Source organism: Monopterus albus, unplaced genomic scaffold (genome assembly GCF_001952655.1).
Source record: "Monopterus albus unplaced genomic scaffold, M_albus_1.0 scaffold191.1, whole genome shotgun sequence".
Taxonomy (NCBI): domain Eukaryota; kingdom Metazoa; phylum Chordata; class Actinopteri; order Synbranchiformes; family Synbranchidae; genus Monopterus; species Monopterus albus.
This window is the reverse complement of record NW_018128071.1, coordinates 218,386-231,721: the sequence shown is the minus strand read 5'-3', so window position 1 is coordinate 231,721 and position 13,336 is coordinate 218,386. Positions and strand designations below refer to the sequence as shown.

The 13,336-nt window shown below is 41.3% G+C and overlaps 1 protein-coding gene across 2 annotated transcripts in view; it reads right to left on the bottom strand.

Annotated features, from left to right (window-relative positions):
- The window catches only part of cd2ap (CD2-associated protein), an 84,430-nt gene that overhangs the window by 30,783 nt on the left and 40,311 nt on the right, over positions 1–13,336 (bottom strand). For both annotated transcript variants that reach the window (XM_020617527.1, XM_020617528.1), the window contains exons 4-6: positions 9,927–10,027; positions 1,943–2,069; positions 902–1,074 (exon numbers count right to left, since the gene is read on the bottom strand). In XM_020617527.1, coding sequence (XP_020473183.1) covers positions 902–1,074; positions 1,943–2,069; positions 9,927–10,027 — 401 coding nt within the window. The remainder of the gene's footprint in view (positions 1–901; positions 1,075–1,942; positions 2,070–9,926; positions 10,028–13,336) is intronic.

Below are 13,336 nucleotides of genomic sequence, written 5' to 3'. Positions count from 1 at the left end.
GTAGTGTTCTACTGACAGTGACCTTTGAAACTGTGGTCCCAGCTCTCTTCATGTCATTGACCAGCTCCTCCCTTGTAGTTCTGGGCTGATTCCTCACCTTTCTTATCATCAGTGATACCCCACGAGGTGAGATCTTGCATGGCGCCCCAGTCCGAGGGAGACTGACAGTCGTCTTTAGCCTCTTCCGTTTTCTAACAATTGCTCCAGCAGTTGATCACCAAGCTGCTTGGCAATTTCCCCGTAGCCCTTTCCAGCCTTGTGGAGGTCCACAATTTTGTCTCTGGTGTCTTTTGACAGCTCTTTGGTCTTGCCCATGGTAGTAGTTGGCATCTGACTGACTGTGGGGTGGACAGGTGTCTTTAAATAGCTCAGACAGGTGCTACTAATTTAGATTAATGAGTGGAGTAGAGGTGGACTTTTTCAAGGCACAGTATCAGGTCTTTGAGAGCCAGAATTCTTGCTGTTTCTCAGGTGTTCAAATACTTATGTTCAGCAGTGCTAGACAAATAAATTTTTTAAAAATCATACAATGTGATTTCCTGAAATTTTTTTAAAAATTCTGTCTCTCTGAGTGGAAATGCACCTACAATGTGAATTTCAGACCCCTCCATGATTTCTAAGTGGGAGAACTTGGAAAATCGCAGGGTGTTCAAATACTTCTGTTCCTCACTGTATATACAAGTACAAAACTCTAGTTTAGTCCTTTGGTAAATATAAACTTTTTTTTTTCTTTTTCTTTATTTTTTTTCCTGTTTAGCCCAGATAAAGCCTGTAAACCTTTGGTAAATATCGTCTCGTGATTTTATGACAACCGCAATAGACAGGCGGGACAACCGAAATAATGTCTCTGACCACTTCTGTTGTAAATATACTGTATACTTTGAGTTTGTATTACTCTTACTTTCTCCTTCCTTTCCTCTGAGTCACTGCTGGGCAGTCGGACCTTTAGTTTGACCGACCCTTCTTTGAAAATATTTCCGAAGCCAACACCTCGGACCTTCTTGGGCTGAGCAATAACTCCATTCCCTGAAGATTGGGGTGATGTGGGAGTGGTGATTTCCATTCCACTTCCATCTGTGAAAGAAATTCAACAGGGTGAGAGAGGGTGAATTAATCCACATTAATCCCACATCTTACTGCTCTCCCTCCTGCTGCAATACTGAATGATTTGTTTTGGAAAATACACATTTTATCCACCTTTGGCCACCAGAAGGAGCTAAAATTGTGTCTATGTGTAACCAAGGATTTACACGATTACACTGTTAATCATATGCATTAAAGACTTGAGATGCAAGATGTGAAGTTATATCATATTTTAGCTCAACATTAAATATTTCCTAACAATAAAACATTCAAAAGCAGACATGCACATACTGATGTAACCTCACAGCAGACAGAAGACTTATAAACATCCAGCTGCAGATTAAAGACTCAGCCAAACTTCTTGTGGAGACTTGTTTCAACTTGACTCCAATCCCATACAAACAGCTCCAAAGCTGTTAACATCAACTCTACTGGCACTGACGTTAATGGCGATGATGAAAAAAAATACTCTGCATAACCAGTTCTCCAGAATCTGGTGAGAGAATATATGCCTGAAGCACAAGTTGTTGTCAATGACATAAGCAGTTGTTGACATATGCTGAATAGAGCTGAACTAGTTGATACAGTACTAAAGAATTTATTGGCACTGCTCTCATTCGGTGTTGCTGACATTAACTGCATTCTGAAAGCACTCTGCTCAGACTGACAGCCATAATTAAGTCTAATAGAAGAACAAGAAAAACAACGTCTTTGCTGAACTGCAGAAAATGCATCTGCCTTGAGCTTTGTTTTGGTAATGTGCCTAACCATACATAAAATTCCAGCAATCATCTAATTTTCTTCCAACTGCACCCTTCACATTAATGAAGTCCTGCTTGTTTTCTGTCTCTGTCTTTACCAGCTTCGTCTGCTGTGGTGTCATTGGAGTCTCCATCCTCCCCCATGACGTCCAGCTCTTTAACAAAGTTGGAGGGAAACAGTCCTGATTTGCCATTCAAGCTGCCGTTCCACCATCCCTCTTCAACCTGCACAAAGAACAAAATGAACAATGTCTGCCACGGTATAGTCATTCCCTCACTAAGTCTCACATCTTAAGATCTGTCAACAGTCAAACTCAAATTCCACTGGGCTTCATCATGATCCACTTAACCTTTGTGTTGTGTTCTTGGTCAAAAATGACCAGTCAATAGAAATGAATGGGGGAGGCAACAATTAGTGTTAAAAACTGAGCTCAGGTACCTCATTTCTCAGATGTACACGCGCACACACATGAACACACCTTGGGTTCCCTGGCAAGCTCAGATCAATGAGGCATAAAGGCCATAAATAACAAACACAAGTTCAAAACTTGGAATGTTCACCAGAACTTTACTTGATAAAAACATTCTAACACAATAGTGATATTATATGTATTATTGCACTTTTTATGAGTCTTAATAGAACGGTCACTTTTGACCAGGAACGCAAAGTTGTTTAACATGAAATGAACACAAGAAAAGGGTTAAACAGGAAGGCATGATAGGAGCATGGCGAACTTTACCAGTATGTTTGAAACCAATTTATACTGCATAACCACCTTGTGTCAAAGCCATACCTGATGCTTTACTGGTCAAGTAACATCACCACACACATTTTATGTTTTACATTGAAAAACATACACACACATATTCTAATTGCACAGTGCTGTCTACTCTTCTGATCTCTCGCTTGAAACCACCACAACAATATATATATATCCTGCGAGGGTTTCGATGCCTCGTCTGAGACACTGTGCATCTCTAATGTTGCTCAAGTGTCCAGATAATTTTTTGTTGTGTTGACATTTTGCCTCCCTGATTCCATGGCACAGGTTGGTTCTTGCAGTTGCTAGGCCTGCGGTGTCGTCGGCCCTAAAGGCTGCATCCTGAGCCCTCAGGAGTCTGTGAACCTCACCTGTCGTCATTGGCTTCTGGTTAGCATGAAGAGTGATAATTTTGCATTTTGTGATATATGCAGCGACAGCCTCAGTGTATTCCTCTATGTCTATGAGATTGTTATGAGAGGCTGCTTGTTTGAAAATGTCCTGTAGTGTCAAAACAGTCCTTCAGAGCAGCGGTCCCCAACCTTTTTGTACCAGGAACCGGTTTCATGCATGAAAATTTTTCCGCAGACTGGGTAGAGGCGCGGGGTTCCAATAACAAAAACCTTTGTCAATTCATAGTATGCAACCTGAATGCAACAATTACACTTTATATTAGGCAATTACAACAATTCTACACTATAATATCAACTTACCATAATGCAGAGTCAGTGGGAGCCCTGGGCTTGTTACCCTGCAACTAGAAAAAAATTCCAAGGGCTTGTCTTTTAACGCAGGGTGTTTTGTCTCAATGTGGCGAAGCATTTTTGAGGGTTTCATGGCTTCATTAGCTAGTCGGTCACCGCAAATTATGCATAGCGGGTGTGGAGCCTGTGTATTACCTGTTGCGATGAACCCGTAACTTAGGTAGGAATCATGGAATTTTCTTTTAAATGCAGCTTTCTTTTTGCTGGCAGTCTGTGACCCTTCTGCTGGAAACAGTTGTTTTTCAAACTAAGACTAATGAAAGAAAAATAACTATAATTTTAACCACGAAATTTTTTTCTTTGCGGCCCGGTACCAAATGATCCACGGACCGGTACCGGGCCGGGGACCAGGGGTTGGGACCGCTGCTTCAGAGCATAAGCCCCCTCTGGCCACACATGTACCTCCTTTTGCGTTGGTATGATGACTCTCACTCTGGGTCTGTATGCAGGCCTCAGCATGATGGTTATGTGACCAGAGAGACCCAGGTGGGGGAGGGGGGAGGCCTTGTATTCTTCCTTTGCATGTAGTGTACACAAGGTCCAATGTGTTGTCTCCTCTCATTGGAAAGTCTACATGTTGGTGCAGTTTTGGCAATAAAACCTTTAAATCCATGTGATTAAAGTCCCCAGCTGTGGTGAGGAATCCGTCTGAGTATGCTGTCTGTTGTTCACTGATGGCCTGATAGAGTTCAATTAGTGCCTCACTGCTATCGCTGGTGTTAGCAGTGGGAGGCATGTACAATACAGTCAACAGAATTACTGAGTGCTCCCTAAATAGATAGAAAGGCCGGCACTTGATAATAATAAACTCCGCCAACTAAGAGACAGTGTTTATAAACAACAGCAGGGTCCCGACACCAAGCGTTGCTGATGTAAACACAAACTCGCCCTCCGCGAGTCTTGCCTCCTTCCACAAAGACTCGGTCGGCTCGGTGGTATGTTAACCCAGCTAGCTGGATAGTGGAGTCCGGGATGTCGTCATTGAGCCATGTCTCCGTAAAAATGAAAACACAGCAGTCTCTCACATCATGCCACACAGATCTCAGGAGGCGTATGTGGTCTACTTTGTTGCCCAGTGAGCGTACATTTGCCATAATGAGGGATGGTATCATGGGTCTGTGTGGGCTAGCTGCTAGCCTAGCCCCACTTCTGCTTCCATTCACACCGCTTTTGGCGCATCATCTTAAGTGGTGACGTAGCCATGTCCAGTGATGTAGGAATCTGGTGGAGAAGTCCCAGGTCCTGAAGTTCCTCTGTGACTTCCTGGTCCAAGTTGAAATGCTTTGAACTATTCCTTGTATCCATAAGGCAGTGGCAACTGTATCTTGAGAGCAACTTAGACGTTGAACTACACGCACCAAAACTCAAATATCCCAATCACGAACACACACTAGAACACACATTTTTGGGCACACAACTCAGAGACAGAGGGGCAGCTGTGTCTGTTCGCGCCACCATCTTAAACATGTATAGATGGCAGTCTCAATTGTGTGCTCCCGTTCTTTTTGCTGTTTTTGTCTTTTTTTGTCAGTTTTCTGCGAACCATCTTGGAATACTTTCACAAAAGAAGAGCTCTTAAACATACAATTCACTCCAAGTTCTTTTTCTCCCATTTTACAGACAGAAAAAGTTGTGTGGATTATTTCTAGTCAGGGAAGCAGCAGCTCCTCTGACTCCTGGCTAGAGGAGACGCCAGAGGGGAAAGTTAAGTTGGTTAAGTTATGCCAGCGGGGTAAATGTATGCCACTCCCATCCATCCATCTAGTGAATCTCTGCCCTCTAGCCAACAAAACGAATGAACTACTCCTCGTCAACCAGACTAACTGACTTCTCATGTTCTGCTGCTCTGTGCTTCATCGAGATGCGTCTCAGTGAATTGATCACAATACACACAATACCACTGCCAGAGTTCCAGCTGAACAGAGTGGATTGCATAACGGAGTTATCCAGGAAAATGAGTGGAGGAGGAATCTATTTCTACATAAATGACGGTTAGTGTAACAATGTTACAGTGTTAGGGAAAACTTGTAACAAGGACTTGGAGACACCATTTATTAACTGCAAACTGTTTTGTTCACTGCAGGAGTTTTCCTCATTTATCCTGGGCGGTGTGTGCACTCCACCTCAGGCTTGTGCTAGTGAGGTGCTGCAATACCTATCTGACAAACACCCAGAAGCCCCTACTCATCATCTTAGGGGATTTTAACAAAGCAAACCTCACCCATGAACTGCCCAAATACAGACAGCATGTCAGTTGTCCCACCAGGGACAAAAACACATTGAGTCATTGCTACACAGTAATAACAGACACCTATCACTCTGTCCACCGTGCAGCCCGAAGCTCTCTGATCACTGCATGATCCATCTCATCCTGACCTATAGGCAGAAACTTAAACCTGCAAAGCCTGTGGCCAGAACAGTGAAGAGATGGACCAAGGAGGCAAAGTCATAGCTACAGGCCTACTCTGACTGTACAGACTGGAGTGTTTTTGAAGCTGCTTCTACAGACATGGATGAACTTTTTGACAGTGAAATCATACATCAGTTTATGTGAGGAGGTGTGTATGTCCACCAAGGCCTTCTGGACATACAATAATAACAATCCCTGGCTTAGAGTAAGACTCAGGCAGCTTCAAATACACTAAGAAGGAGGCCTACAGGAGTGGGGACAGGAACCTGTACAACCAGGCCAGAAACATACTGACAAAGGAGATTAGGGTATCAAAGAGAAGCTACTCTAAAAGGCTGAAAAAACAGTTTTCAGCCAAAGACCCTGCCACTGTGTGGAGAAGACCACAGAACATCTGTGGAGAGCTGTGGGCAGACGGCCTGAATGTGTATTATTGACAATCTGAAAAGCAGAACTCCACACAGCTTACCCATCTTAGCTTGGACCCACAACCACCACCTACTCCCCCTATGATCACCTCCCTTCTGGGAATAGGCAATGATTTTCAAATATTCAAATAGTCATTAAATAAAATTTAAAAAAAAAAGGAGTATTTCATGCAACTATGATTTTGTCTTTAAAATCAAAGAGCCACTGTTCTTCCTTGTTTTTACAGGTGCCTGGAAATAATGCAATAACGAGGTCAGTATATCACTTTACTACAGTGCTGTTACATCCGTGGCCCTGACCACCCCCAGCACCTCATCTGCTGGCACAGGCTGTCATAGTAACTCCGCCTAGGATTCCCTGTGTATTAACTGTTTTCTGTGCTGTTGGACTTGATTTCAGGTAGTAATGAACGGAATGCCCTTCTTTTTTTTTTGAAGGGTCGCTTTCTGTTTGAACTGTTTTTGCTGTGGACTAGTGTTAAAGAACAAAATACCCTCTGCTTGTTGGTTGCAGCCTTTTTGTATTAGCACCATTTGGTGCCTGGATTATGAACCGTTTCTTTAGGTGACACTCCTCAGGACGAGGAGACCAACTCTTGCTGGGACTGGTTGCCTGGCTCTGGATCCCAACTGTCAGCCGTCCTCACACCATCCTGCTACCTGCTCTACCGTCCGCTGCGAGCCTGATCCTCACCATCTACTGCATGCCGGACCAGTGATCTCCTGTGCCAGCTCCTACACCTCCTCTGGACTGTGTTTCATGCCTATGGCATTCACCTGACTTGAGCCAGTAAATTCTGCTACTCAGGCCCTCAGTATACTATCAGTATTGCCATAATCTTAGCGTCACTGTTACTCATTCTCATCCTCTGCTTTTCTTTAGCCAGCTGCGCCTCTCCTACAACCTCGGGTTGTAGCTCTAGCAGTCCAGTCAACCCAGCACTCCCCGCTGCCCTGAGATCAGCTGATGAGACCGGTTCTGACCACTCATTATTTCTGTAGTCCTTAAAATACCTTTACCTGGTTAAGCCTGAGTCCAAGTTCTGCCTTTTTACTGAGTCTGAACTAGTATACGTATAGACGGTTCTCCGTAACAAGTGCCAAATACAAACAGCAGAGACTACAGCCATCAAGAAAAACTATCATGGCACAATTGGCTAAACTGTATGATAATGCATGTGAGCTGCACGGTCGTTTGACAAGTGTTGAAAAGGAGTCTAACTACAGATGTATGGACAGCACTTACAAATGAATTGTATGTGACAGTCATCTGCCATTATATAAGCAAGTGGAAAATACAGTGCTGTTCTTCGGACTAAAGCAATGCCAGAGGGGCATACTGCTAAAAGCCCGTCTTTCCACTGCTGTGGAACACTGGAGACGTACAGGTAAAGTCATAGCATGCACACAAGACAATGCTAGAAATACGGAGCAGCTGGACTAGGACTCTTCTGTCCATGATCTTCAAATAATTGTTGAATAGTTTCCAGCTAATATGGAATAGCATTTTAGCTTGAAATGCCTATGCCTACTCATTTCCTACTTTGTCCCACCCCTGATGATCTTTGAAAAGGATGTGCATGCCCTTTTAAAAAAAAAAAACATATGATCAGTTTTCACCGCCTGGTACCGGCTCAACTCGACTCAACTACTCACTTTTGGTACCAGGTGCTTTGTTTTCCACACTAATGCTAGTACAGCCAGAACTGGCATTAGTGAAACAAGATTTATAAGAAAAAGAAAAATTTTAAACAAATAAGCTTTTGCCAATTCATAAAAATGCATCTTGAGCAGAGACTTAACACTTGAGGACTGGGCTAGTTTAATATGTAGGGGGAGCTAGTTACTGTATACTCTGGAACACAGTATGGAGTACATAGTAAGCAGTATATAGCAAGGAAGAAGCTCCAGGCCTCTGTCACCATAGGTTATACCCTGTCTAACTCCCAGGAGAGATACAGTAAGTGACAGCTACTGTTAATAATGAATGAAGAACAAGTGACTGGCGTCATACTTCCGGGCCCATTGATAACAAGATCTCCACGTAGTAGTGATTAATTTCTCTGACCAATTGGCAGTCTTCAGTGTTTTTACATGTCACCTTTTGGTATCACCTCAGCTAGTTTGGAACCTCAACAGAGGTGATATCAACATTTGATTGATGGAAAAACAAATAAGGTAAACAGAATTGAGTCAAGTTGAGCTGGTACCAGGTGGTAGAAGAGGGACTTATCTGACCTGTTATTTTCATTTCACACCCAGGAACAGCAGTGATGTTCCTGGGTTAATTTTACCATTATTAACCATTTCAATCACTATTTAGTGTAATAGTGTTCTTTACCTCTCACAGATTGTGGTTCAACGAGGATAATGCACTCATTTTTCATAAGAAATGCAAACTTTTTTTAATGTACATTGGAAAGACCTACATATAAAATACATTTTTACATGACTTTTTAAAAAATGTTATTTTATTTTGAAATCTTTTCTTTTTATGAAGTGATGTCGATAAATTAACATGAGACACCTATTCAGTTCAGGGTCAAATCGACCCGAACAGTATCTTTGTAATATAAACATGCAAGGGGAGGTTGCAAATATGTGAAATGAACCATTTTCATTTTATATGTCGATTACACATTTTAAGCCAAGCAGAAGAAGTTTCATACCAATAAAATACTTTTAACTATTGTTTTTAGATTTTTTAACTTTACAATGGGTCAATCTGACCTGCAACATGACAGCAGGGTTAAGGCACGAAGCCCAGATGGTGTGACTCCCTCCTGTCCGAAATCTTGGGCTGATCAGCTGATCTTCACACAGATCTTCAAAAAAAAAATTACTAAAAATAATTACTGGAGCTGTGTGAAGTTGAATCCTGCTTCAAACGCAAACATCATCCTGGTTCCAAAGACAGCCTCCATAAATGGACAGAGAGACTACAAACCTGTCAGTGGTGTTGACCCATTGCTGGACTCCCTGCAGTTTGCCTGCCAAGCGAACAGGTCAGTGGATGATGCAGTCAACACGGCACTATTTTGCATCCTGCAACACCTTGACTCCCCAGCGTCAAATGCACAGATCCTCTTTCTGGACGACAGCTGTGTTCAAACATCATTCTGGACATTCTCTACTCTAAAATGACACAACTCACTGTGCCTGCCCCCACCTGTCAGTGGATCATCAGCTTTCTGATGGACAGGAAGCAGCAGGTGAGGCTGGGGAAAATCACATCCAGAAACCCAAACAGCACAGGCACACCCCAGAGACATATGCTCTTCCTGCTGCTTTTCTCACTGTACACCAAAAACTGCACTTCAAGAGGCCCCTTTGTTAAGCTCTTGATGAGACTGATGTCATCGACTCATTTTTCTTTTCTATTCTATTCCTATTTTAAATGCACATATTTTCCTATTTTCTTGTTGACTTACAAACATACTGAGAGCCTTGCTGAAGATTTATGAGAGCATGGACTGACACCCCCCTCTTTGGGTCAAATAATGGTAAACATCTCTTAACTCATGTACTGAGTTTCCATATGCTGTCCCATTCTTTGGCACAGTTAATTGTGTGTTACTGACTGCCTCTGGTACCCTTTGTGGGTTTAAACATACTTGGCCAATAAATGTGATTCTGATTAAGTGAGGAGATGCACTTAATATGACCTGCTTAGATGTTGTGAACATTTACTATATAGCCAATGATAGTGGTAAAAGTACCTCTTCCGTGACGTCTATGATGGCTCCGGTTTTCAGCTCTAGCTCATCTTCATTCTGTGGTTGATAATCAAATAGCACCTTGCACAGTTTCTTCTTAGGCTCTGTGAAGACAAAGGCAGGTCAGAAAAACAGCAGTTAGCCAACTTGCTGCTGTGTGGCTTTACATGTACATGTGTATGAGGCTGTTTTTGTTTATATCAGATAAGGAGAGCATGGCTGTGTGTACGTGCATATCATGCTGCCTCCTATAGAATGTCAAACAGAGGCAGGGTGAGAAATGAGACAGGTGGGAAAGCAAGCAAGCTGTAAATGCAGGAAATGGGAGGGCAATCAAGAGCCTTGCCCACAAAGAAATGTGGGAGTGTTCTGCAAGGTGAGGCTTTGGCAGGCAGCAGACACACCCTGCTGTACAAGCACAGATACCGATACTAAATTAAAGAACAGAAGTGTCAACTCAAATTTGTAAAGAAAGTCACTTTCAGCTTTTCCCGTTTTAGGGGTCGCTACAGCGAATCGTCACACTGATGACTCGCATGTTGACATTTGGCATGTGTTTTATGCCGGATGCCCTTCCTGATGTAACCCTGATTCGAACCCGGGGAACAGCGGCGAGAGCACTGCGCCTTAACCACTAGCCTATCAGGGATTAAAAGAAAATGTTCTCATAGACACCTTAATATGTACACTGCTGCATCAGGGTGCATTAAGAGTGAAAGACACTGGTTTGTTACACAGTCTCAAGTCTAGACAGAGGAAAGTCAACCAATAAACCTGCTCCCCATTTACCACAATTTACTTCATCTAGTAAAACTTGTTCTGTTCAAACTCGCCAGGAGCATTTTTCCATGCATGCTAACCAACTTTTCTACTAGAAATGAAAAACAGCTTTCCAGCAGGGACATTCATTAGTCCTTAACTGATAATCAGTGAAAATGTCTATTAACTGACAACACAGAATATGAGGCCATGCAGTGTTAGCTGTCAGAAAAAAGTCTTGTAGTTTGCTGTAGTAGCCTGGTGTGTAGGTGCCTTTTGCTGTTTAATGAGATAAAGTTAAGTGTTAGCTGAGCGCCTGAGCAGGAATCGCACCAACTGTAAAATGAATGCACCTCCTTGCCACGTGAGAGAAAATTGCTGCAGGGCAGCTTTCTGTGCTCACATTGTTGCTGCTGTGTTAACAATGAACACTGCAGCATGAAGTTTCTACTGACTTGTTGTCTGGTGGCTGCCCAGCATAGCTGCTATCTCAGGCTCCGTTAACACAGGCTGGGAGAGGAGTTTAAAACCACAGAGAGCACCTCTTCATATGTGCTGCTACTGTAACAACACACAAGCCACTTAAGCTCATAAGGTGTGTGTACTGTCTTACATAACTAGTTGCTGAAGTAGGAGTGGAAGCTCCACAGGGTTAAACAACATCATTATTTTCTGTTGTTTCATTTGTAACTCAAGTAACTTAGTATTTACTTCATTTTCAAATTCCCAGTTTACTCATATTTTACAGCAAATATTAGATCATGTTAGTAGTTAAAACTGTTTTACTATAAATGAATATACCTAATAAATTGTTAACAATTAATCAATAATTGATACTACCATGGTCGATTATTGTTTAAGAAAATAGATCGATATTTGATTTGATTTGATTTATTCTTTCAAGCATATACAACAGTTGATATAACAACACACATTTTTACACACAATCCAATATCAATTTGCTTATACCTAGTACATGCTTGAATGGAGTAGGAAGAAGTCAGACTTATCCAGTCCTACCCCATGACATCATCTTACCATCATTGGTTTGCAAGCAATAAATGATTCACTTCTACACACACACATATTATACTAAAAAAAGAATATAACAGTGTTAACATTCTTAAATCACACAATTGATATACTAAAGAATGGTTACAAAATATAATCATTGAGCCTGTTCTTGCATATATCTTGATTGACACATACCTTTATATTTATGTTTAAACTCGTCAATTCTATTACTATTTTTTATGTCCACACTTAGATTATTCCATAGTTTTACCCCACTTATGGAAATACAAAATCTTTTTTTGGTTGTACATATAACATGAATTTTTTAATTTAACTGACCCCTTAAATTGTATCCCCCTTCCCTTTCATTAAATAATTTTTGAATTCCAGCAGGTAATAAATTGTTCCTGGCTTTATACATAAACACAGCAGTCTTATATCCCACTAAATCGAAAAATTTTAGCAATTTAGACTGTATGAAAGCTCCATTGGTGTGATCCCTATACCCCATCTTATGCACAATTCTTATCGCTCTTTTTTGTAATATATACAATGGTTGAAGTGAGCTTTTATATGTATTTCCCCAGTTTTCAACGCCATACTCTAAGTATGGTAGAATCAATGAGGAATACAAAATGCGTAATGCTTTCTCATCCAAAATATATTTCACCCATGCCAATATCAATATATTTTTTGCTATTTTATTCTGAACATATCTAATATGCGATTTCCAGGAAACTTTGTCATCAACTATGAGACATAGAAATTTAATTTCATGTACTCGTTCTATTTTTGCTCCACCAATAATCAATTGAAGTTCATTGTCTAATCTGCGATTCCCAAATACCATGAATTTAGTTTTATCCAAATTCAGAGATACTATATTACTGTCACACCATTTCTTTATCTTCTCAAGTTCCTGTGTAACCCATCCAGATAGTTGCTGTAGGTTTTCACCCGATGCCCATATGGTAGTGTCATCAGCAAACAAAACCACTTTCACTAAATCAGAAACCTTGCATATATCATTAATATATAGTATAAATAATTTAGGTCCCAAAACAGAACCCTGAGGCACTCCACATACAATGTCCAGCTCACTCGATTGGTATTCACCCAACTTCACTAATTGACGCCTCTGTGTCAAGTAACTTCTAATCCAATTCAAAACCAATCCCCTGATCCCATATTTTTCTAACTTATCCATTAATAACTCATGATTGATTGTGTCAAATGCTTTTTTTAGGTCAATAAATATTCCCATCGTGTATTTCCTCTCATCCATAGCACTCCATAGTCCTCCATTAGCTCAGTAATGGCCAGCGATGTCGATCGGTTTGACCTAAAACCATATTGGCAATCAGAGAGGATTTTATGTCTATCAATAAATGTGTCTAATCTGTTATTAAAGAGTTTTTCCAAGATTTTTGAAAACTGTGACAACAGAGAAACCGGTCTATAATTTGTGAAGTTGTGCTTATCCCCAGATTTATACAATGGAATAACCTTTGCTATTTTCATATTATTGGGGAACTGCCCAAGTCGAAACGACATGTTAAAAACATGAGATAATGGTTTGCATATCCCCTCAATTACCCATTTAACAGTTGTCATAGTGATACCATCACTATCACTAGATG